The following is a 23,073-nucleotide window of genomic DNA, read 5'->3' as shown; positions in this document are numbered from 1 at the left end:
CTGGAATCAAGAGGGAACGGAAGCATCTACAGTATTAATCTGTTCAGATAGAAAAGGCTCTGTCTACATTTCTGAATTCATTCCTCAAGCCTGAGCATACTTAGCCTTTCAAAGGTTATCTTTCATACTGTCAATTTGCTCTACCATATTTTCTAGATGTACAGTACGTCATAGCGCAAAGCAATTGTATTTTCAGAGCACAAAACCAGTGCTTAAGGTTGAGAACATATTGATCTTCTGTTGAAAAGACAGATCAATAGTGTAATAAAAAAAATCAAGTCACCTGCATCTAATTTCCTCTTCTGCTAGCTTTTTAATACTGTTAATGGGTTTCAAGTATGCACAGTCCCACTTACCACACTAAAAAGTATTCCAGATTAGAGAAGGATCTCATAGATATTCATTACATTTCAATCTCTTTCAGTTTTTTCTGTTGTTACTGCTATGTAGACAAAAGAGTTTATTGTTTCATACAAGTTAGCTGAACTCAAATATCAAATTAAATTGGTTTTCTTTTTTGAAAGCCAATGTCTAAAATTTACTTTCCTTACAACACACTAGCCAAAGTCCTGTTACTTAAGTTTAATAAATCGTAGAATAGGCCCATTGAATCAACAGGGATATGGTGACTGAATGCCTCCAAAAGTTTCCTTGATTCAATTAGAAACTTCTACTTCAATCATACAACCATTTTGGATAAACACTGTTGTCACTGTTGTGTGCTTTCAGGTTGTTCTCACCTTATGGCGACCCCATGAATGAGTGATCTCCAGAATGTCTCGTCCCCAACAGCCCTGCTCAGGCCTTGCAAATGAAGTCTGTTGCTTCTTTTAGGAGTTGATCCATCTCCTGTTTGGTCTTCCTCTTTTCCTGTTGCCTTCCACCTTTCCCAGCATATTTGTCTTTTCCAGAGAATCCTGCCTTCTCGTGATGTGCCCAAAGTACCACAACCTCATTTTCAACATTTTGTCTCCAAAAATACTTCATACTTGATTTGATCTAGAACCCATTTGTTTGTCTTTCTGCAAGTCCAGGGTATCCACAAAGCTCTCCTCCAACATTACCATTTCACAAAAATATTTTTTTTCCCTGTCAGCTTTCTTAACTGTCCAACTTTCATACCCATAGATGGTGGTTGGAAATATAAGAGTGTGGGTGGTCTTGTTCTTTGTGTCCAGTGACACGCTGTGAAGGAGTGGGAGATGCAAAAGAGATGTGAATGAAAGAAGAGTGAGTGAGCTGTCCCCTCATACCGATAAGACAGAAGAAAAAGAGAAGGCAACAGGGGGTTTGACAGGAGGGATGGAAGATCTGAGTGCGAGCTGACCCACCTGGTGTAAAGACTGGAGAAGTGTTACCAGACCCCTTAGAACGGACAGTGGTGGTCTTCCTACACAAACACGGTCCATGGAAGAAGGTGGTTCACCCAGGACCTATACCTGCCAGTTCCAAGCCGGAAGGAGATTGGGCCCGACACCAGCCATGTTGTGGGACAATTTGTGCAGTCCGGAATATTCTCTTGAGGAAGCCTACCAATCAGGAGCGGTTTGGACCAGCCCCCCTGTAAATGAAGAGAAGTTGAATGAAGGATCAAGGTTGTCTTGGACTGAGTCCCCGTCGAATGTTGGCACAGTTGGCTCTATTGAAGTTGTTGTGGACTCTCCCGATGTCAACTTTAATAAAACATTAAGCAAAAAAGATGAGACTCCGTTATTTGCTCCAGCCGACAAAGAGGAACTACTCAAGCTCTTTACTGAACCCAATCACAAACATAATTGATAATCTTTTCTAAATCCTTCATTGCTGCCATTCTGAGTTTCAGTCTTCTGATTTCTTGGCTGCAGTCTCCATTTAAATTGAGTATTGAACCAAGGTATATAAAATCTCTATTTCTATTTATTTATTGTCAACATTAAAGTATAGTTCTTCTGTAGTCATGATTTTCGTCTTGTTAACATTCAACAGCAGTTCTGTTTTGGCACTTTCTCCTTTTACATTCACTAAAAGTCATTTCACATCATTGTTGTTTTCTGCCAATAAGATGATGTCATCTAAATTGTTGTTTCTTCCACCAGTTTTCACTCCTCCTATATTTGAATCTAGTCTGGCTTTCTGTATGATATGTTTTACATGCAGATTGAACGGATAAGGGAATAAAATGCACCCTTTTCTGATACTTTTGCCTAGAGGAAACCATACTGGTTCTCCATATTCTGTCCTAACGGTAGCTTTTTGCCCACAGTACAGATTATACATCAGGACAATCAAGTGCTGAGACACACCCCATTTCTTTCAGAACAACCTATATTTCTCATGACCAACATAAGTGGAAGCTCCGGTTGCAAGTAGAAGCAAAATTTTGCGACCGGAGCTGTTCGTAAGTCGAAAGGTTTGTCGGTAGGGGCGTTCATAAGTCGAGGCACTACTGTACAATATGATTAAATCTTACAGAATCTCCATAGTTTCACAGGATAGAGGAGATAGTGGCCAATACACACCATTGCTAAACATCTGGCACTGTGGCGAAGTTTTGTGTGGCAGCAATGAAGTGTCACTGTTCCCTCCTTGCACTGATTAAAGCAAAGCAAGCAATAGGGGAAGATGAGATTCGCTTTACTCAGTTTGGTGGGGCGGGCAAGGGAGATGGAATTAATTATGGATATTGCAGTGTAGAGAAAATACAAAATTTTGTACATTCAAAATAAAATTAAAGCAAGAGCTTTCTGACATGCCAGGGCAAATCTGAGGGACTTAATGTGAGCACTGCACAGTGCCATTGCTCACAATGCACTCACAGCCCTGAAAGGAACATAAGCTGGGATATGGAGAAATCAGAAATGAATAAAACCAAATTGGCATTTATTTGTTTAATATATCTGTACTTCATTTTCCTTCCATCACAGCATACAATACAAAACATATTGATATGGAAGTGTACCTTAAGACTGAAATGGAAAGAATATCATATTAAATCTTCAGTCTCTGATTGAGGGTATATTATACCTAAATTCTAATAATCTCTTGATTTCTTTCAAGAAGTTATGATTCCTCATGTATACGAGTATATATAAATTTCTTCATAAAATGAGGTCAAATGTAGATTCTTAATAGCATAGTGAAATAATAGCTCCATAGAAAAGTGCTCTTGCTAAACTGTTGTTGTTACATGCTTTTAGGACAGAACCAACTTACAGCAACCCATACAGGGCTTTCAAAGTAACTGAAACATTTAAGGAGTGGCTTTACCAGTTCTACTTCCCCATTGAGTTTCTGTGGCTGAGCAGGGATTCGAACCCAGGCCTCCTGAGTCCTAGTCCATCATTCTATCTACTACACTATATTGGGTGGGGCAGCTAAAACTAATGCTGTCCAAATGTATTTTCTTGGTCATACCAGATAGTCACCATTGATGGGCGTTCCTTCCAGTGGAAGTCTACATCTTCTAGGTACATTTCATATAGCCAAGAAGTAGTACTGAGCTGAACCAGGGGGAAAAAAGAGCATGAGTGAGCACACTCATATCTCTTGACAAGCTCTCCTCCCTTTCTGATTATATTTCCCAGGGTCACTAAAAAGTATGAAAAGGTTTGCGGAGACAGCTTCCGCAAATATGGAGATTGTGCACAGCATGTCGGCTTTACATATATTCAGGCTCTCTTGAGTGCCTTGTGCAATATGAGACGGCCCAGGATTAAAGATCTTCAGCAAAAATCCAGTTCTATATTTCATCATCCTATACCAATATGTATACAGACAGCAGCAGCATCTCAGTGCAGAAATTCTTTCCCAAGGGAAGTCAGGCTGCTTGATCTTCCAGTGGGCAGCCAAAACTGGATTGTTTCATATGGCGTTTTGTTTTTATAATTGTTTCAAAAATTGGATTTTGACATTCTTTTGAATGTTTTTCAATCATGCTTTCAATATAGTTTATTTTACTTTGGAAGCTCTGGTACGCTTAATGATGACTAATAAATACTTTCAAAAAGTAAGTAAGTAAGTAAACGTAATTAACTTCAAACACAAAGATCCAAAATCAAAAGTAGGGAGTAAGCTGAGAAATATTAAGTACCTTGGGATCTGGCTGAATGAACAGTGCAATGCACATAATTTGGCTGTCTGACCACTCTCCGGCAGGAGCACAGGGTTCCTTGCCCCCACCTCCTTGGGGCAGGGTGGGGTAGGGATTGCCCACTCAGAAAGTCGAGGAGAGGAGAATGCTCCGGCTAGTAAGTGGGTTGTTGCCTGGGGAGGAGCGGCAAGGGAATGTGAGGCATCACTGGTGCCACACGTACAAACTAGCGGTAATATCCAAACCGAGGTTCGTGTCCATCTCTAGTTCGAAAGCCTGAGAGACTGGTTTGAATGCAGCCAAGGTTCCCTCTAAACTGGGCACGCAGGCAGGCGTATGAGACTTAACCTCCCTCCACACAGCTCTCTTCCTCCTCTGAGCAGCGATCTCGTTCAACCTCTTTGGTTCCTGTTGTAACGGAACCCTACGCATGGGGGGGAGGGGGCGTGGAGTCATGCGCACACGCAGGGGAGAAGTCACCCGAGAGAGAGAGGAGGAGCCCAGCCCAGAGGGGCTGAAAATTAGAGGGCGCATTGAACGCATCACAACACCATTGTTTAGAGCTGCCGCTTTCTACAATGGAAAAGCTGTGATGATGTTCAATCTCAGATACGAAAGGAACTAGAAGAAAATGAAGAATAAGCAATTTTAAAATATAAAAAGAAAGTAATTTTAAAAATAGAGTTTTAATACACATCCGCAAGTATATCAATCTGCAACAATAAAAAAAGAAGTTTAGACAGTGCATGTACATATAAAAAGACGCAGTATGAGGCACCCTAAGCACTTTGTTTCCAGCAAGAAAACAAGGAAAAATCCATCTAAAGGTAATGTTCTATTTAAGATACATCATAGTTCAAAGGTTATTCAGCATGAAATAGAGCTTAGTTATATAGCATGAGGCTGTATGTTCATGCAATATTAACATTTTTGGTAAACTAATTCAGTTAATCCAAGTTATCCAAGCTGAGATAACATTCACTTTTTTACAGTAAAAATTGTATAAAATAAACAAAGTTTAGGAAAAGACCTTAATTCTATTGTTGTTCTGCAAATCTGTACAAACAACGAACATATTACAGTAGCATGGTGGTATCCCCAAGGGATCACTTCTAAGCCTTCCCCACCGATGTCAAAAATGCAGATATAGAGTATGCTATAGTACAATACAAGGTCTCTGGAACCCTCTAGTGGCCAGTTCTGGTAAATACACCCTGGAAATTCATATAAATACGTATTTCGGCGGGGGGGCGATATTTAGTATTTTCAGGCAGTGGATAAGTGAATCAGTGGATTCTGATCCTGAAGGGGGGGCTCTTACTGTACCTTAAATGCTAGGTTTGAAGATTGTTTGGAAGACACCTTATTTTTTTAAAAAAAGATATTTTCTTTAATCACTTCAGTTAATAAACATCGATGTTTAAGGAAATGTAATAATATGTATGCTGTATAATGTTATTGTTTTAGTTAAATAAAACAATTTAAATAATTCTCCAAATATGAGTGATTAGCCTATAAAACTAAAATCAGTTCTGATACAGCAGTTTTACTCATCTGACGGCATTATTCTAAATATGAAATCTTCATCTGGTTGCAAATATTAAAGATTATAACTACCAGCAAGAATGAGTTTTTACATTTAAAAATCATGATTTAAATCAAATCCAGCCTGATGGGTGGGTTTTCACTTACTACTCACCTCCTTGCAAAAACCTGTTTCTGACTCTAAAACAGAACACTCAAAATGTTCAGCAGTGCGTTACTAAGATACAAGTGACAGCTGTCTAGCCTGTTATTTGACTGCTTTGCTTTCTTCTACCTATCTTCCTTTCCATACTTTCAAAAATGGTTCTTGTTTACATTACAGAAAACATGGCTGCTGACACACTTTTACCACATTACCACTTTGCCAACTGTTGAAATAAACGAGATAATTCTACTGATTTTTTTTAACAAATCTGAATCAAAACTCTCCTATCTAGCATCAGTTGGTGAACAGGCATGGTAAGTTCAGCGCTGAGAAGCAATTAACCCAGACAGTAATCACTGCACATTTCTGTATAGACACACACACACACACACACACACACACACACACACACACACACACACACACACACACGCCTCAATAAAAATATTCCATGAATGTTGGAGTCATGCAAGAAATATCAACTAATGCCTTAAAATCAAAAAGGTTACAAAACAGAAGTTCCCAAATTTCAATTTAACAGTGATTCAGGTCCAACTCAGAAAACCAACTAAATAACTTTCTGCATCATGACTTCTCTTTACAATGATGGAAAACAATTGGATCAGCTCACTCAACAGTGTCAAAAGGTGGTAAAAGAACCTGAAGAGGGGAAACAAAGCAATCTAGTTAGCAGATCTTCCCAAACAATCTGCTGACAGGTATAAAACAAAAGCTGACACAGTGGAAAAAATAAACCAAAACAGTCCAAGAAAAATGGGGGATGTTTACTCTAAAAGTGAATCCAATTAGGTATTCACTGCAGAAATGATTCATGCTCCCAATGATTCAAAGACAGATGCTATTATAAGAACAGAGCAAATTCACTGTCCTAATATATATATATAGTGTCCCTTTGTGAATGGGTCTAGCTTGACAATCTCATTACAAGTAGTGGAATAAAATAATTGTAGCTATGTTTTTTCACTTAAATATTGTTTTGCCAGAAAATTACATGTCCGTTGTCCACAAAACATTTTATCAGTGTTCTGAGAATCATAATTGTAAACTCTATGCAAATGCAAATTTGCAACAAACAGAAAAAAGATATAATTTTGTGAAGACAAAGAACTTGTAGCCACTAATACTACATTCAAATTATTAACAAGGAGACAGCATACACAAAAATCACCAAAGAATGGCATGAATAAAAATACTGGAAAGAATTAAGGAGATTATATGCTAGTTAAACAGAGGTACCAAAACAGTGTGGGACAATAATCTGTAAAACCACATCTAGCAGCCTACATTTCAGATCACAACCTTGATTCTGCTGTATTTTGCTTCAAATTTTAAAATTATAGAAAGTAAAAACAAAGTATAGAAGATTACTATGTAATCCGAATGTTAAAGCCTTTGTTAAAGAATAGATTCACAAAGACATTAATAAGATAGCTGAGATGTATGCTTTAGTAACTCTACATTGATAGAGGTGTCAGTAGATGTGGCCAACAGTCACCTTGAAGATAGAAATGTAAATTAAGGGGAAAAAATTAATTATGCCAGAAGCATGGAGACCATCTATTCTCACCCCAGAAAAACTCGAAGGCATTTTCTTCCCTCTAACATCTTATCTGCAATGCCCCACTTTTCAATCACATTCTAATCTACTGAAAATTGTATTAAAATCTCAGTCATTGTTAGACCTAAAAGACTCAATCTCTGAAAGTACAGACACTAAGGAAAAACAGATGCTGATCATTATCACAATGCGTCCCACCATATGCTGATTTCTTTTTTCCACAGTTCTATTGCAAATTATTACATACCCCTTCCACACGAATCTCACTCTTTCCTCCTCTCCCTCCTCTTCTATGGTCTTAGGACTTGCTGTGTGTTGTTGCAATGTCTGCCACTGCCATATGGGTGTGGCTTCAGCAGATGAAGTCACACCTCCACCACCAGCATCTCTCCTGCCACATTAACTTCCTTTGTGCCAAGGGTGGCAGGAGAGTGAAGGGATTGTACACCTTTATGCTAATATCACACTGCCTTCCACCATGCTACCATGTGATCATAGCACCGAGAAAGTTGCCTAGTGAATCAAACATACCAAAGCTATCACAAGGCCACAATGTGTCAATAAGGTCCTGTATCCAGGTCCAGATATGGTTTTCAAACCATTTATCAACACATCATCATGTCTGCATACACAGTCAATGCCGGGAGGAAAGAAGAATCATCATCTTGTACTGGAAATGTACAAGTATCCTCAGATTCAGTTGGAAATAACAGGATTTAGCTGTGGTACAATGAAGGCAAGGGTTGATGGGAGAGTGGAAGGAAAAACCCAATAAAGCAAAAAATATAAATAAGGATCTGGTTGAGAAGAGCATACAGATGGCAGTAACCATGAGGGATACTTGTGAAGATCATTATCACAGCCTGAAACAGAATACACCACCATACTAAGACACAAGACAAAAGGAAACCAAGCACCGTAAGTTTTCTTGGTGAAAAAGAAGTGTGAAAAAACTGCAGTTCACAGTGGTTCACTGTAAAACTAGGCACATGTAGTTAGGAAAGGATATGCTTTCCTAGAAAACCCTGAAAGGCTTCACAAGTCTGAAGTGTAATAAATCTCCATCTAGTTTTCCCCATGTCACACTTAAGTGCAAATATTCGGATGCATTAATGGGGAGAGCTGCAGTAAAGAAGCTATTAAAGGGTGATTTTCACCAAACATTTATGTAAATGCTACATATTACAGCAGGAGTTTTGTTCAACGTTCAAGTAATTTTTAAAAAATTAAATGCATGTGTGGAATAGCTGTTAATTTAATGGGCAAGAGGCAGAGGACCATTCTGTACCTTACCCATCTAAACCAATCAAATTGGCCCTGCAAGTACTATTCCTTCTGGGCAAAACAGCAATGGATAAATGTAATTTAGGGATGGAGAAAAGGCACAGAAGAAAGGTTATGCATCTGTACTCACACCAGTTTCTCTGATCAGAACAGCAGCCCTTCTCAAGCACCTGCATTTGGTTGTTTTTTAAAGATTAAAAAATCAATAAATCTTCTGGAGCAGCAGCTCTCAACTTTTAGACCTCTAGTTCTTTTAGACCTGAACTCACAGAATGTCCAGGCAGAATGTCCACTGGTCAGGGATTCTGGAAACTGGTCCAAAATGTCTGAAAACGAAAAGATTGAAGACCACTATCCTAGAGGTTGAGAACCACTCTCCGACAAGAACATGTAAACTAGATCTGACACTAAGTGCACCTAACGCCTTATTCTTGAAAACCATTAATAAGAAGGAATCACTTGCCCATGGTAAGATCTCACACCTTTGTGATAAAGTGGTCACTAAGTTAGAAACATATACTGTAGCTGAGTTCAACTGTTTCAGATCAATATGAACTATATGGGAAAACCCACATGATCTGCTTGACCCACAAGATTCTGGTATTTATCTATAGAGTACAATAGTCTCTGATCTCACTATGAAGAAACACAATGTAACTAGATATGTAAAATTTCCAAAAATTTCCATTTTTTTCTGGGGGGGGGAGAGAAAAAAACTTTTTTCCAGAAAAAATGAAAAATTTAAGAAATTTTACATCTCTACTAAATACTAATTAGAGCTGGTGCAGCCAAGCCAGTACTGGGGAGGTAGGATCAAACTAGTTCCCACTGAAGTCAGTGGGACTCAAGTTATAAGTACATTGTCACAAGTAAGTCCCACTGACACCAGTGGGACTTACATTTAACTAAATCTGGACCCAATCCAAAGAAGCTACTTAGTTAAGACATTTGTGAACATTTAATTGCCTGTGGCTCCAGTTCCCTTATCTCCTTTTAAAACACCTTCTTTTAAGTTCTCCATACTTCACTGTCATTATCTAATGTGTCCTACAGTACAGTATGTGTACTACTTACTACTGGACAGACTAAATGCAAAAAGAACTATGAAAGAACAACATTCTCTCTCTAGCCTTTGTAAAATTACCTCTTTAATGAATAGGATAATTATACACATTTCCGAATTATGAGACTTTTTCTTGAACAATAATGAACAGAGAGGCAATAAGGGACTTTAGTTTTTTATCAGTTTCAACAGCAGCAACAGTTTAAAATGTTGGCGCCCCAGCCTTGCACAAATGGGACAACTTGTTGGACAAAAAAAAAAGGAGACCAAGTTCTTCCTTTCTTCTAAATGCAACACAAACATCAGTTAACTGATGAAGGAAGAAGCCTATGGGAAGAATGTGAGAAAGACACACTGCCCCATCCTACACCTGTTTACTTAAAAGCTAGACCCTTTGAATTCAGTGCATTTTAATTCCAAGAACGCATAAGAAAAGAGCCCTGGAAAATTCAAGAGCTCTAAACATGAAACGAGTGACTACTGTAAACATAATGTATGTGCACCAGGAACTGTCTTCCAAGATAAATGGTACTGCTATATCAGAAAAAATTATTCACTGAAAAGAGCTTAGGTGGAAAGATTTTTTACACCTTGTCACTGCATGTCACGTGACAGAGCTATTAAAATGATAATGCGCAATCAGCTTCTCTCACTGTGAAGCGGCTGGTTAGTTTCAGTATATTGCATAGCTGATGCAGATTAAGGCCTCTAATAAACACACAGGGTCGGTTATACTGTATTGTCATTCTGCATCACCAAAGGAGTCTTTAATTAACAGATCACTGTCGCGACAGGATACGCAGTCTATGTCTGTAACCCGATGAAGAACAGGTCAGGTCGCAAAGAAAATTTCAACCCTCAGAGGCTGCTTGAAAATCCACGATTCCTGTTACCTAATTATCCTTTAATGTATCTAGGTCACGAACCATCATAATATCATTTAAGTACAGTATTATTGTGTGAGCAATGATGCTTTCTACCCACTCCCTTCAAAGCAGCTGCATGCAAAGCCTGACGTCATCTTCAAGAAAAAAAAGAGCCAGCCCTCACAATAATAAAATAGATGCTACACATACAAAAAAATAGGTCCAGTAAGTGCAGTATTCAAGATGGGGAGTCAACTAACAGTATTCTAACCACCCATAGTAGGTAACATACGTTATGTGCAATCTAATATCCAAACCAATTGAATGAACTCATGCCTTACATGATACATTTATCTAAAACCTTTATTCTGAACTCATTTACTGCAAGCAAGCCCAGCTGGCTTCACTGAAGATTGCTTCCACATCTGTGCTTAGAAACACAGCCGACTCCATCCTTAGGCTCGCTTACTTGAAAATGGACTTATATCTCAGCTTAACTATGTTGTGAATCAAAGAGACTATTTTTATTACTGTTATGTGAGAACAATGAAAAGGTATATTTCAGTACTTTGTCTCCAGACACAGTACTGTAGTACTGTTTTAACGGGGCGGGGGGCTAAAACACAAGTCAGAGAGAAAGGTGCTGCTCTCAGGCACAGCATTTCACCAAGCCAATCTTACTTTCTAAAACGCAGGTCATTCATTCACTCTTTGGCATAATAAATTTAATGCCAACCATTACACTGACAACGGCTAACGGGAATACAGCAGAGAAACAAACGTGGATCTTGACTAAACACACATGGCATTTGTCCAACTATAATCTTGGGAGTGGGCAGAGCCGGATGGTTAGAGAGAAGAAGCCCGCAGCAAGTGCAAAGCAGAAAGAAGCCATGGAGACAGCAAGTGCTTCGGAGAGGTTAAACGAACACTGCTGTTCATTAACTCATGGTTTCAAATAAATATTTTAATTTTAAAAAAAAACATGCAGTGCCCTTCAGCAGCGAGCCATCCATAACCCTTCTCAAAGGTACTGAACTGCACAGAAGGCAGAGACGACAGCAATTAAGAAGGCTGCGGTTTAAAATACTGAATTATCCGTATGTTCGTGCCTGATGCACCAACTGCCTCATTCATAAACACCAGAGGCGTCTTTATTGGGCAGATCTTTACAGCTGCTCAGCCTATGTGGGGAGGAAGGCTGCAATTTAACAGCCTTTTTTCGGGTATCCGAAACAACCTGAAAGGCATCAAAGGCTTGGTCAAAAACCTACCTATATATATATTTCAGCAGAACGTGGGAAACGTTCATGGAAAAAACGACACGGGTCGACATTCACCCAACGCTACTACTCTTCCCTGCAAAGCCAGGGCAGGACCAAGCAGCCCTCGGAGAAGAGCCCGATTTGATTACGACTGTTTTTACAGCGCTTCAAGTGACACAGATATTGCAGGAGAGGGAAAAAGAGGGGGGGGCGAATATAGCTTATCGCTGAAAGGATAAAAAAGGGAGCGGGGGGGGGGGAATGCAGGACTCTCGCCCGAGGCAGCAACTTTCTTCTCCGGGCTGCTCCCACGCAGGGTTATTTAAAGGGGGGGCGACAAGGTGTGGGGGGCCCCGCAAACGAGGCGCAACCCTCAGTCCTTCTCGTCCATTTCCCAGCCACGGTCAATGAGAAACTAGGAGCAGGAGCCGAAACGGGAGGAAACGGCGTTTTCTATACTGTATCAGTAAACCACCACCCCCGCCGCCGCCGCCGAACAGGCAGGCAAGGCATTGGCGCAGCAAATATTAACCGCGGCTGATGCCACTGCAAAGCCCCGTTACTACCCTCCTCGGAGCCCATGCTGGAAACACACACACACACACACACACACACCTTCCCGGGGTATAACCGCGGGATTTAATTGCCACCCACCCCACCCCTCCCAGGCGCGCCCCCCACACACACACTCTTTGCCCGAGGTGGCGGGGATGTTCCCATCTCGGGGCTGCGGGCGACTCACCCAGAAAACGAAGGAGTAGATGATCAGGAGGGTTTTCAGACACGTTATCACGGGTTTGGTCTCCATTCTCCTCGATGCCATAATACTGAAATCCCGGCTGCTGGCTCTGGGCAGGGGAGGGAGGGAGAGAGCGCGAGAAGAGGGGGGGGGAGGAGGAGGAGGAGGAGGAGGAGGAGAAAGGGAGGAGGGAGGGAGCGCGGAGCTCCGTTCGCGCCTCCACAGAGCGGCTCAGCCGCGCCGCCCGGCCCTCCGCGCTCCCGTTAATCCGCCTCCTGCCGCTGCCGCCGCCGTCAGGGCTTTCTTGGCGGCCGTGCCACGGAGAGGACCCGCGGGAAGGGGCCTCCGCTCGCTGCCCTGCCTTTCACCACCTTGCAGCCGCCGCCACCACCACTACCACATCCCACAACCACAACCCCCGCTGTGCAGTCGTAGCCGCGAGGAAGGCGGCCAGGGCTGCCCACCCCTCCATCGCGACGATGGGCCGAGGATTGGGAAGGGGTTGGGGGTGGGAAGGAGAGAGAGAGAGCGAGAGAGAGAAAATGGCCCTTGTCTCCCTCTTCCCCCCTCGCCTCAGGATAAGGAGGCTGCTGGACTGGGAGGCAATGGGCAGGGGCGCGCCAAAGACCCCGCTTGTGGCGACCGTGAGAAGGGAGGCATCTCCGGGCAGTGGGCGGCTCGGGACCGGAGCAGCGGCAGGGCAAGCTCCCTCCTTCGAAAGGTCGGGGTGAGGCGGCCCCCCAGTGAAGCCTCGTGGAAGAAGGGGTCGTGGAGAACGTGCCTGTGAACGAGGAACGGGAATAACGTCTGTGGGGAAAGCAGGGTAGTCATATAATAATTGCACAGGGGGAACCCATCGGTTGTGGGCTTGAGAGAGGGTGTTAAGAAGGCATAGGGCCTATTCACGCCACCCATGAGTGTAAGGCTGGAGGGCACGGGGGGGGGGGAGCTTGTGAAAAAGCTGGGCGAACCGCCCCGTTGTCCATCTGATAACTTCTTCTCCTTTGGGATGGGGCCCTGCAAACAGTTCGATTTTTGCGTGTACAACATAACATTGCCTTTAGCCTGGAAGCTCAGCTGGCACGGGTTTTTAGCTGTCACGAAAAGGGGTTTCGTAAGGTGAGGCCCAAACTATTAAAAATGAAACAACAACAACAACAACAACAACAACAACAATAATAATAATAATAATAAAAGTTCAACTTGATTGAAAGCCATGACTTGTGACTTAAAACTACTACTCTTCCCTCATGGGGAGATATTATTTAGGGTTGAAAAAGACTGTATGTTTATAGTTTAAAGGTACTTAGCCCCATAATAAAAACAGAACAACCAGGCACAGAGAAGTCCTGCATAGAGATCATCTTAATGATAAGAGACGTTATAGGTTAATGATAAGAGACATTATAGGTCCTTGCTGTTGTGTCACTGTAGCAAAAATAAAACATGAATCATAGAAACCTGTGCAGATATCACAAGATTAGGATGTAGTGTAAACATTTTAAAGCTTTTCAGTTGCAATTACAAAACTACTACTATGAAACTAGTACATCAGCCTAGTTTATTGGACCAGTGGTGGTATTTCAGAATAAAGTTAAAATTTGTAATGGTTCAGATAAATCCTGGCTAGCATCAATCTGTGATAATGAACTAGTTAATCACCACATGGATCCATTAATGATTTCAGTCCTAGCTGCTGTGTGATCCAGTCCAAATGTAAATCAAAACCAGATGGATTCTAGTAAAACCTTTTAATTAGGCAAGTAAAGGAAAATAAAACATTCAAAGTAAAGATTTGTTTTTGCATTAATGCAAATTTCAGGTGTGATAGCTTCCAAACATAAGTTCTGTAAATCTGAAATATGATATATTATCTGAATCTAGATGACAGATTTGTAAAGGAAAAAGTCATGTGCCAATTGATTTGGGCATAACTGACATATGAAGACTCTGTCCAGAATCCTACTGATGTACACGTGGTTTGTATCATTTGCCATGGCTAATGAATTGGTAAGGTGTATGGGTACATGTTGGTCACACAGCTGGTCACATGATCAGGCACATCACTGAAAAACTTTGGAACTTCATTAATTGGCTGCAAAGTCCTGCAGCAAGTTATGTAAACTACATATGAATGCCAATAAGATTCTAGCCATTGTAAAAAAAAACTACAGTTCCTTATGTAGCTTACATTGGAATTATTACCAACATGAGACTCTAGAAGCCAGTTTCCTGAATTATTAGACAATATTTGTTTTCTAGTATTAAGCAGAACTACTATATGCAACCCCTTCATGGACTGCTGCCTTGTTGTGGCGAAGGGGCTTGAGTATCAGATGATACCACTCTGATGGCAGAAAGTGAGGAGGATTTAAAGAACCTCTTAATGAGGGTGAAAGAGGAGAGTGCAAAAAATAGTCTGAAGCTCAACCTCAAAAACACTAAGATCATGGCCACTGGTCCCATCAGCTCCTGGGAAATAGAAAGGGAAGATATGGAGGCAGTAACAGATTTTACCTTCTTGGGCTCCATGATAACTGCAGATGGTGACAGCAGCCAGAAAATTAAAAGATACCTGCTTCTTGGGAGGAAAGCGATGACAAACCTAGACAGCTTCTTAAAAAGCAGAGACATCCCCTTGTCGACAAAGGTCTGCATAAGTCAAAGCTATGGTTTTTCCAGTAGCCATATATGAAAGTGAGAGCTGGACCCTAAAGAAGAATGACCACCGAAAAATTGAAGCTTTTGAATTGTGGTTCTGGAGGAGACTCTTGAGAGTCCCCTGGACTACTGCAAAGAGATCAAACCTATCCATTTTGAAGGAAATCAACCCCACATGCTCACTGGAAGGACAGATCCTGAAGCTGAGGCTCCAATACTTTGGTCATCTGATGAGAAAACTCCTTGAAAAAGACCCTGATGTTGGGAAAATGTGAGGGCAAAAGGAGAAGGGGACGACAGAGGATGAGATGGTTGGACAGTGTCACCAAAGCTACCAACATGAATTTGACCAAACTCTGGGAGGCAGTGGAAGACAGGAGGGCCTGGCGTGCTCTGGTCCATGGGGTCACAAAGAGTCGGACATGATTTAACGACTAAACAATAACACTATAGGCAAAACTGTCAGCCTTATCTATTCAATCTATATGCAAAATATCTCATATAGAAAGCCAGACTAGATTCAAATGGAGGAGAAGTAAAAATTGGAGAAAGAAACGTCAGAAATTTAAGATATGCAACCTTATGGAAGAAAGCAATGATTTGAAATAACTTTTAGGGAATGTGAAAGAAAGAAGTACCAAAGCAGAACTGCAGTTGATATTTAAGAAGACAAAAATCCTTACTATAGAAGAACTGTGCAACTGTAACATTGACAATGAAGATATTAAAACTGTTAAAGATTTTGTATGCCTTGGCTCAAACATCAATCCAAATGGAGACAATGAAGGAAATAGAAAACATCTTCAAGTGTAAGAATATGTCACTGGAGATCAAGATCATCCACACTCTTTGTTGTATTCCTTATCTCCATGTTTGGACAGACTCCCTAAAGAAGGAAGCAGGCTTGAGTGTGCAAGAGCTGAGCAGGGCAGTTCAGGGCAGGAAATTTTGAAGATTACTTATTCATAGAGTTGGCAACAATGCAGAAAGAAAAGAAAGTTGGGTTATTGAATGACATCAGAAAGGTGAACTTATAACATGTGATCCTTTTAATTTTAAAAATATAGAGAATAAATGTTCGCAGAAGTTTGCAGTACATCTCATACCTTTAACAGCAGTATTGATTTCAGAATTTTAGCCAGCCTAGGACTGGAATCTTATAGTGGTGTAAACAACCTACACATTTCATAAGGGAAGGGCTTCTTCCCTCCACCTCTGTCCACTGGAAGGAAGGGATTTTAAACCCTCACAGTATCTGTTCTCCAGTCCTAGTTGTCTTTCTACAATACTGTACACTGTTAAGTGTGCAAGAAGGTGAGTACACAACACCTATCCTTTTTGACTCAGTATACACCTTCAATATTCTGGTGGTTCTGAAAGCTACATGGCAAAAATACTTCCAGGACATTTGGGGAGGTATTAAATTTTCATCTATCAATTAATAAACTTTGGCATATTTGGAGAGTTCCCCTTGATGCAAAGCAAGGCATTATTTTTCATTGTCATACTGATGAAGACCATCTTGTCAGTACCAGAGGATGTTGATCAAGTTCAGTACTAGAAGATAGCAAAGACTAACAACAAAATGTTGATTGTACCTCCTGACCCCTAACGAGGGCTTCTTTGTAGGTCCCAACCACCCTAGAATAGCAACTGTCTAGTGCTGATCATGCCAGAGCTGGTAGACATAATGTTTTAACTATAGAATAAATTCCCAGCCAGCATGTTCAGAGATAGTCCTGACAGGAGAGATTTGGTAAAGTTCTAAAAATCAGTTTTTTACAAGCCTGGGCATGGCTCAATATGGTGATGATAAGGTTCTGAAGGATACCATGGTCAAACATCTCAAGAGGTTGTTGAACAGTATATTTATTTTTGTTTGGGTGTGTTTATATTCCATCTTCCCTCCTTCCTGTAATTTCAAGGTAGCATAAATGGTTCTACTTCGCAGACCTTATTCGGGGGTGGAAGGTGGGGAGGAGGTCAGGCTAAGAGACTGTGACTAGCCTAAAGTAACCCAATAAATTTCATGACCAAGTGAGGGTGGGGGGCAACTGCAGTGGCCATTTACCCTACAATTCACATCAGATGCAGCACATATGAAATGAAGTAAGAACTAGTGACTACATATTGAAAGCTCAATCTAGGGAAGCCCTAGGGAATCATCTTGAGAGGTTCCAATAGGCTCCAACTGGCTGGCATCCCTTTTCTCCATGTGTCTGATCTGAAGGCAAAGGAGTGCTCCTGTTGTCTCCAAACTTCCTATTTTGGGCTGTGTGTGTGCTGCAACAGGCTATCACTAGGTCACTTAGCAAAAGTAAATTATAAAAAATGTGGAAATTGCCAAAAGCACCTCATCAGATTAAAGGCAATTTTTGTTTCTGCCAATGGAGCTCTGTGCAAACACAACTTTGTGTGTTGGATGTCTACAACAATTTCACTTGCAGAAACTAGCAAGGATCCAAATTTCAAAAACTGGTCATAGTAGATCAATGTGTATTTTTCCCAGCTGTGTAATTGCAGTGTAGGAGTCTAGACCCAGGTCTCCTCCATTGTAATGCACTGCTTTAACTGCTTTAAAAATTAAGTTATCAAACTCCCATTGCTTAGCATAGCAGAAGGTAGGTCCATTGAATCATTGGGGACTTACTGAGTCAACTCTTCCATAAATTCAGTTGATTTAAAAACTGTAACTGAGACTTTCTATGCTAAAATAAGGCACAGTTAGAGTAGGCCCATCTGAAGCAGTGGAATTTATAGAGGAGTCAACTCTCCAAATTCCCACATATTCAATTGGCTTACTCTAGTGTGATTTACCGCACTAAACAAATGCGGTAGTGTTCTTCATGTGTTCTTTTTTAGCATACAACATATCAGAACTATTTCTTCTACTTTATCAAGGAGAAGAGCAAGTTATTTAAAAAAATATGAGCTAGCAGTATGCTTAACCCTGTTTCCTCTCTAAAAATGGCAGTTAGGAAGGGGCAGAGCCCACTATCTGTATAAATTGTTTAGTCCAGTGGGAGGTTGCTAGAATGGGGGGAAGAGCAGAAGAAAGCAAGTACATTCTGACTAAATAAAATGCACTGTGCCAGTACAATTGTTCAAATAAAGCAATAATTATGAAGCAATGTGTAGGAATTTATGATCTGCATATCTATTATGTTCCCCCTGAATGTACTTGATTTCTGTTTGAGGAAGAGGGCCAGACAGCATGTTGGCAAGACACCATACCACTTTAGACTAACAGGCTTATTTCAGTGTGAACTTTAGCTTTTGGTCGACAAACTTTTACACTGAATTAAAATTGTTAGTCATTAAAGTGCTACAATAGTTTGCATTTTTCCTTGTTTTACCCCCACGCTTGGTGTATAGTGACTCACTGAAGAAGCTGCAGCTGACTTATCTTTAAACAAAATTGACTAGAAAAGGGCACACAACTTCAGAGAAAAATTGGTGTCTGGGAAGGGTATGTGAACACTTGTGCAGCTTATAGAGCCGTAATGAACCTTACTCTTCAAATATAATTTGTTGATCCTTATGATATGAGGTGTGATTGTATGTTACCAAGCTCCTTTGTCAATGTATGGAGATAGGATAAAATGTTAAAAGAAAATTAAAATCTTAGAACAAACTTTGACATTATTATTGCATTTGATATGTAGATTCTCTCCTTTATTTCCAAAAGAGCAAAATGAGACTTCTGCAATGTATTTTTCAGAATATAGCAACAAATGAGTTGAACCTCACATACAGATTGCTTAGGCTGCCAGAAAACTAAGCCTGCAAAACGAATGTCTCACAGGCCTTGCTGTAAAACAGAAGACTCTGCTATTAAAATGTAGCAACGTCTTGCATTCTCTTTGAGGTTTTGGTACTGTGATATTGGCTACATGCACTGAAGGATTGTGATGGGTTGCATCAGTGACTAAGGTCCAGGTTGCTCATACTTGACAGATCATTTTTAATGAACCTCCCAAGCCAGCCAATTCAAGATCTTGTGGTAGATTCACATTTTATTGGCAGCAGATTACACTTGGTACTCTTTAAAGCACCCTAAAGCAATTCAAGGACGTGGTGGCACTGTGGGTTAAACAGCAGAAGCCTCTGTGCTGCAAGGTCAGAAGACTAGCAGTTGTAAGATTTAATACACGCAACAGAGTGAGCTCCCGTCGCATACATGAGATGGAGTGAGCTCCCATCGCTTGTCCCAGTTCCTGCAAACCTAGCAGTTTGAAAACATGTAAAAATGCAAGTAGATAAATAGATACCATCTTGGTGGAAAGGTAACGGCATTCCGTGTCTAGCTGCGCTGGTCACGTGACCATGGAAACTGTCTTTGGACAAACGCTGGCTCTATGGCTTGGAAACGGGGATGAGCACCGCGCCCTAGAGTCGGACACAACAAGACTAAATGTCAAGGGAAACCTAAAGCAATTCAAAGAGCTTTTATCTGGACTATAGCTTCTGAGGAAAGAGAAATGGAACAGCAAGAACAAAGTGACCATCTGAGACTGTGATTTTCCTTTTGTTGGTTGCAACTTCTATTTCTTAAATCCTCTATTTTGCAAGAGATACATTATCCACGTGTAACACCACTTGGCCTTGTAGCCGTTCAGCTACTTGTTACTGTAGTGCCATCTTTGACAGCAATTCTCTTGTTAGCTTCATTCTGTAAGACAGTTGGTAATTAACATGCTTTGTCCATCAGATTTAGAAGCTTGATTATTCAAGACAATTTTTTTTTCCTTAAAGAAGACTTTGTTGTGCTGGCAGTAATGAAAAACACTGACCTCTCTGGTGCCAAGGCAGAGATAATTTTATGTACTGTTCTAGCTCATCCTCTTTGCCTCAAATTGTCCCTTCACCTCCAGGATGGCATTTTGAAAGAATGAATGTATCCTTTAAAAGCCAGTTGACATTACAAACTGCACCTGCAAACAGCTGGTAGACATGCAGAAGAGTTGTGGCTATTTCTTGGGCTTGCCCACCATGTATTTATGTGTGTTTGCAAACAAGAGCCTGTGTTTGGAATAAATACATGTGCTAGTTAGTACTTGACACATGGGAACATGAATATTGGCCTGTTGTGAGAATTACAGAGATAATGAACATGAAGTACTTCAAGCATTTAGGAAAAGTGTTATTACTATTATAATTAAAACACTCTCAAAGATGATAATCACACTTCTATTGAGAGGAATATCAGAATAATGAAGTATACTGTTAACCTGTTCAAGATTCACATCCATCATAATTTTATTTTTGCCTCTCTGAGCACTCTAGGAGGTCTTTTACTATATTTCCACCCCCCCATTCTATTAGTTTCCCACTGATCATCTGTTCTGCCTCTTCTGTTTATTCCGAAAAAAAGAATTCATGAAACTCTTGCACGGCATAATCATACACATTTTTGCACCTTCTGCTCATTTCTAGCCAATTGTGTTCTAAATGATTAATTGGTCTCATAATTTTTTCTGATGAGGGAACAAAGAGTTTATCTCCATTTTTATAGACAGGAGAAGTAGCTTTGATGTGAGTCAGTGACTCACTGGCTTGATAGTAAGCAGATAATGTAAGTAAGCAGATAATGCATACATACATACATACATACATACATACATACATACATACATACATACATACATACATAAAGCGGTATTAATTTCAAAAGGACCTCAGAACACCAAGAATAGTTGTGAACCAAGTAACAAGCACTGCAGGAGTTGTGTTCCCCCTATATCGTTTTGGGAAGAAGTAACAGCTTTATTGGAAATAACAGACCACATCTTTTTTTGTTGTTGCTACAGCGGTTGGCAGTCTTGACCTGTACACAGAGAACAAATCCAAATCATTAACAGACCTGACTGTCATCCAATCCACCTCCCCAGTGTTTGTTGTGGAAAACTTGTGATCACCGGACTGTGGGGAAACATTGCTGCTAGCTATGCCCTCTCCTGTTCCCTGGAAATGAAGTGTATACCTACAGCCCCCAAGCTAGGTGCACACCTGCATCTTTTACTGCCATGATCTCTCAAGGAGACCACCACTAGGAAAGCTACCCAGCTTTGCCAGTCGTCCCTCCAACTTAGTCTCCATGATTATTCACTACTCAAGTTGTGATCCAAAGAAAATGTACTAGCCTTCCAGCCTTAATACAGTAAAATTAGACAGATAATTCCATATTATAAGGCACACACGTTTCACTCTTTGAAGAGGGTGGGAGGGTGGAGACTAACCTGGACTGGCTTCTTCTACACCCCCTAAGCAGTCCAAAGGGATAACTGGAATGTTCATTTCCACTTGGGTAGAACTGCCCCCTTTGCCCTCTGATTGCACTAAGAGCCATACAATGCAACCAAGATGGCAGCTGCCACTCTTAGCTCCCATTAGGCAAACTGGGTCAGAGGTTACATTTCTGAACCCACACTTTTAAATAAAGGCATTTAATTAATTTATACAGCTTTAATTGCTAAGTGGCTTTAAAAGCCCACCTTTACCTGATACTAGAATCAGCACCTTGACAGCAAGTTAAATATGCACAAATGAATATTTTCCAGAAATGTTATAGTGCATGGGATGCCTTTCTGGAGAGCTTCAGGGACAACAATAACATCAAAAGAACTGCTCCTAGTATCTGTTATTCTGACTTCTTGTTCAGTAGGCACACAAAAATTTACTTCCATCTACTTCCGTTCAGTTTTTTGCTTCCCTTTTATCTTCCTCTTGTTTCTTATTTTCCTAATTCTACAAGAAGAGCTCAAAGCCGTAGCAAGAAAAACATTATATAACAATTGTTTTAAAGACAATTTTCTCTCTGGTAATGTCATATCAGCAGTAGTTCCCAGACGTGGGGCTGCAGATGTTCATGGACTGCAACTCCCAGAAAACCTGACTCTCCGTTCTGTGTAGGGCTTTCAAGGGTTGTAGTCCAAGAACTATTTGGGCACCAAGTTTGAAAAGCACTGAATCAAAGCAATGGTCTGTTTTATTAAAATTTTGAGATCAGGACATATTTGCTCGTCTTTCTTTTCTATCATCTTTCACTACAATAGAAAGTCATCTTAATAAAAAAGTACTGGTAGTAAAAAAATGTGAGGAAAAACCTTGGAAGTTTTGTAAAAGATCATACCCAGTACGGATACATTTTAAAGAAGAACCTTGGTCTTTTTCCAGGGAGACCTTCTGCTCATTTCTCCATTCATTGAAACACAGTTGATATGTTTTATTTGTGTTGCTTGTCTGGAATAAATGGAATGGATTGCCTTACTGTCATAAAATGTTGTTGGCGAGAACAGCTAAAGGTCAGAGGTTGGGCACAGAAATATCAACATCAGTTGGTAACTATGTATTGGCCATAGGCCATTATTATATCCAACGTGCTCACGCAGTTGGTTGTGATTCTCAGAAATATGATGTGATTATACTGTTTTCTTTGAATGGTATATTGAGATCAGATAAACATTAGATAAAAGGGGCACAATAATTAGTACTCTGACAGCTGAAATCTTTCATAAAACTTTCATAAAACTCCATGTTTTGCTTTCTATCGTCATTGAAGAAACTGTAAGAAGAATATAAAAAAAACCTGGTGGTACAGCATATAATTTATTTATTTTATTTATTTATGTGATTTTTTTATACCACCTTAGTGAAACTCTTGCAAGGCAATGATTTACCAGTCCCTTCTTCTGAGAGCGCCCTGAGAGCATGCTGCTTGCCTGAGGCCACACATGCTGGATCTTCTCCCTAGAGGCACAGTGGGGAATTGAACCCCAAACCACCTAAACCACTGTGCTATCCAGCCAGCCTAGGCAAACCGTATGGCACCATGCAATATTGCACACAGATTACAGG

The 23,073-nt window shown here is 40.6% G+C and overlaps 1 protein-coding gene and 1 long non-coding RNA gene across 2 annotated transcripts in view; one reads left to right on the top strand and one right to left on the bottom strand.

The window, feature by feature from the left end:
* Nucleotides 1-12,792, bottom strand: part of TSPAN7 (tetraspanin 7) — a 91,826-nt gene extending 79,034 nt beyond the window's left edge. The window contains exon 1 of the mRNA XM_020783943.3: nucleotides 12,559-12,792. Coding sequence (XP_020639602.1) covers nucleotides 12,559-12,639 — 81 coding nt within the window. The 5' untranslated portion in view covers nucleotides 12,640-12,792. The remainder of the gene's footprint in view (nucleotides 1-12,558) is intronic.
* Nucleotides 1-23,073, top strand: part of LOC144588189 (uncharacterized) — a 488,638-nt gene that overhangs the window by 447,577 nt on the left and 17,988 nt on the right. The gene's annotated exons all lie outside the window — the stretch shown is intronic.

Source organism: Pogona vitticeps, chromosome 3, assembly GCF_051106095.1.
Source record: "Pogona vitticeps strain Pit_001003342236 chromosome 3, PviZW2.1, whole genome shotgun sequence".
Taxonomy (NCBI): domain Eukaryota; kingdom Metazoa; phylum Chordata; class Lepidosauria; order Squamata; family Agamidae; genus Pogona; species Pogona vitticeps.
The sequence above is the reverse complement of the archived record's forward strand: the minus strand, read 5'-3'. Positions and strand labels throughout refer to the sequence as shown.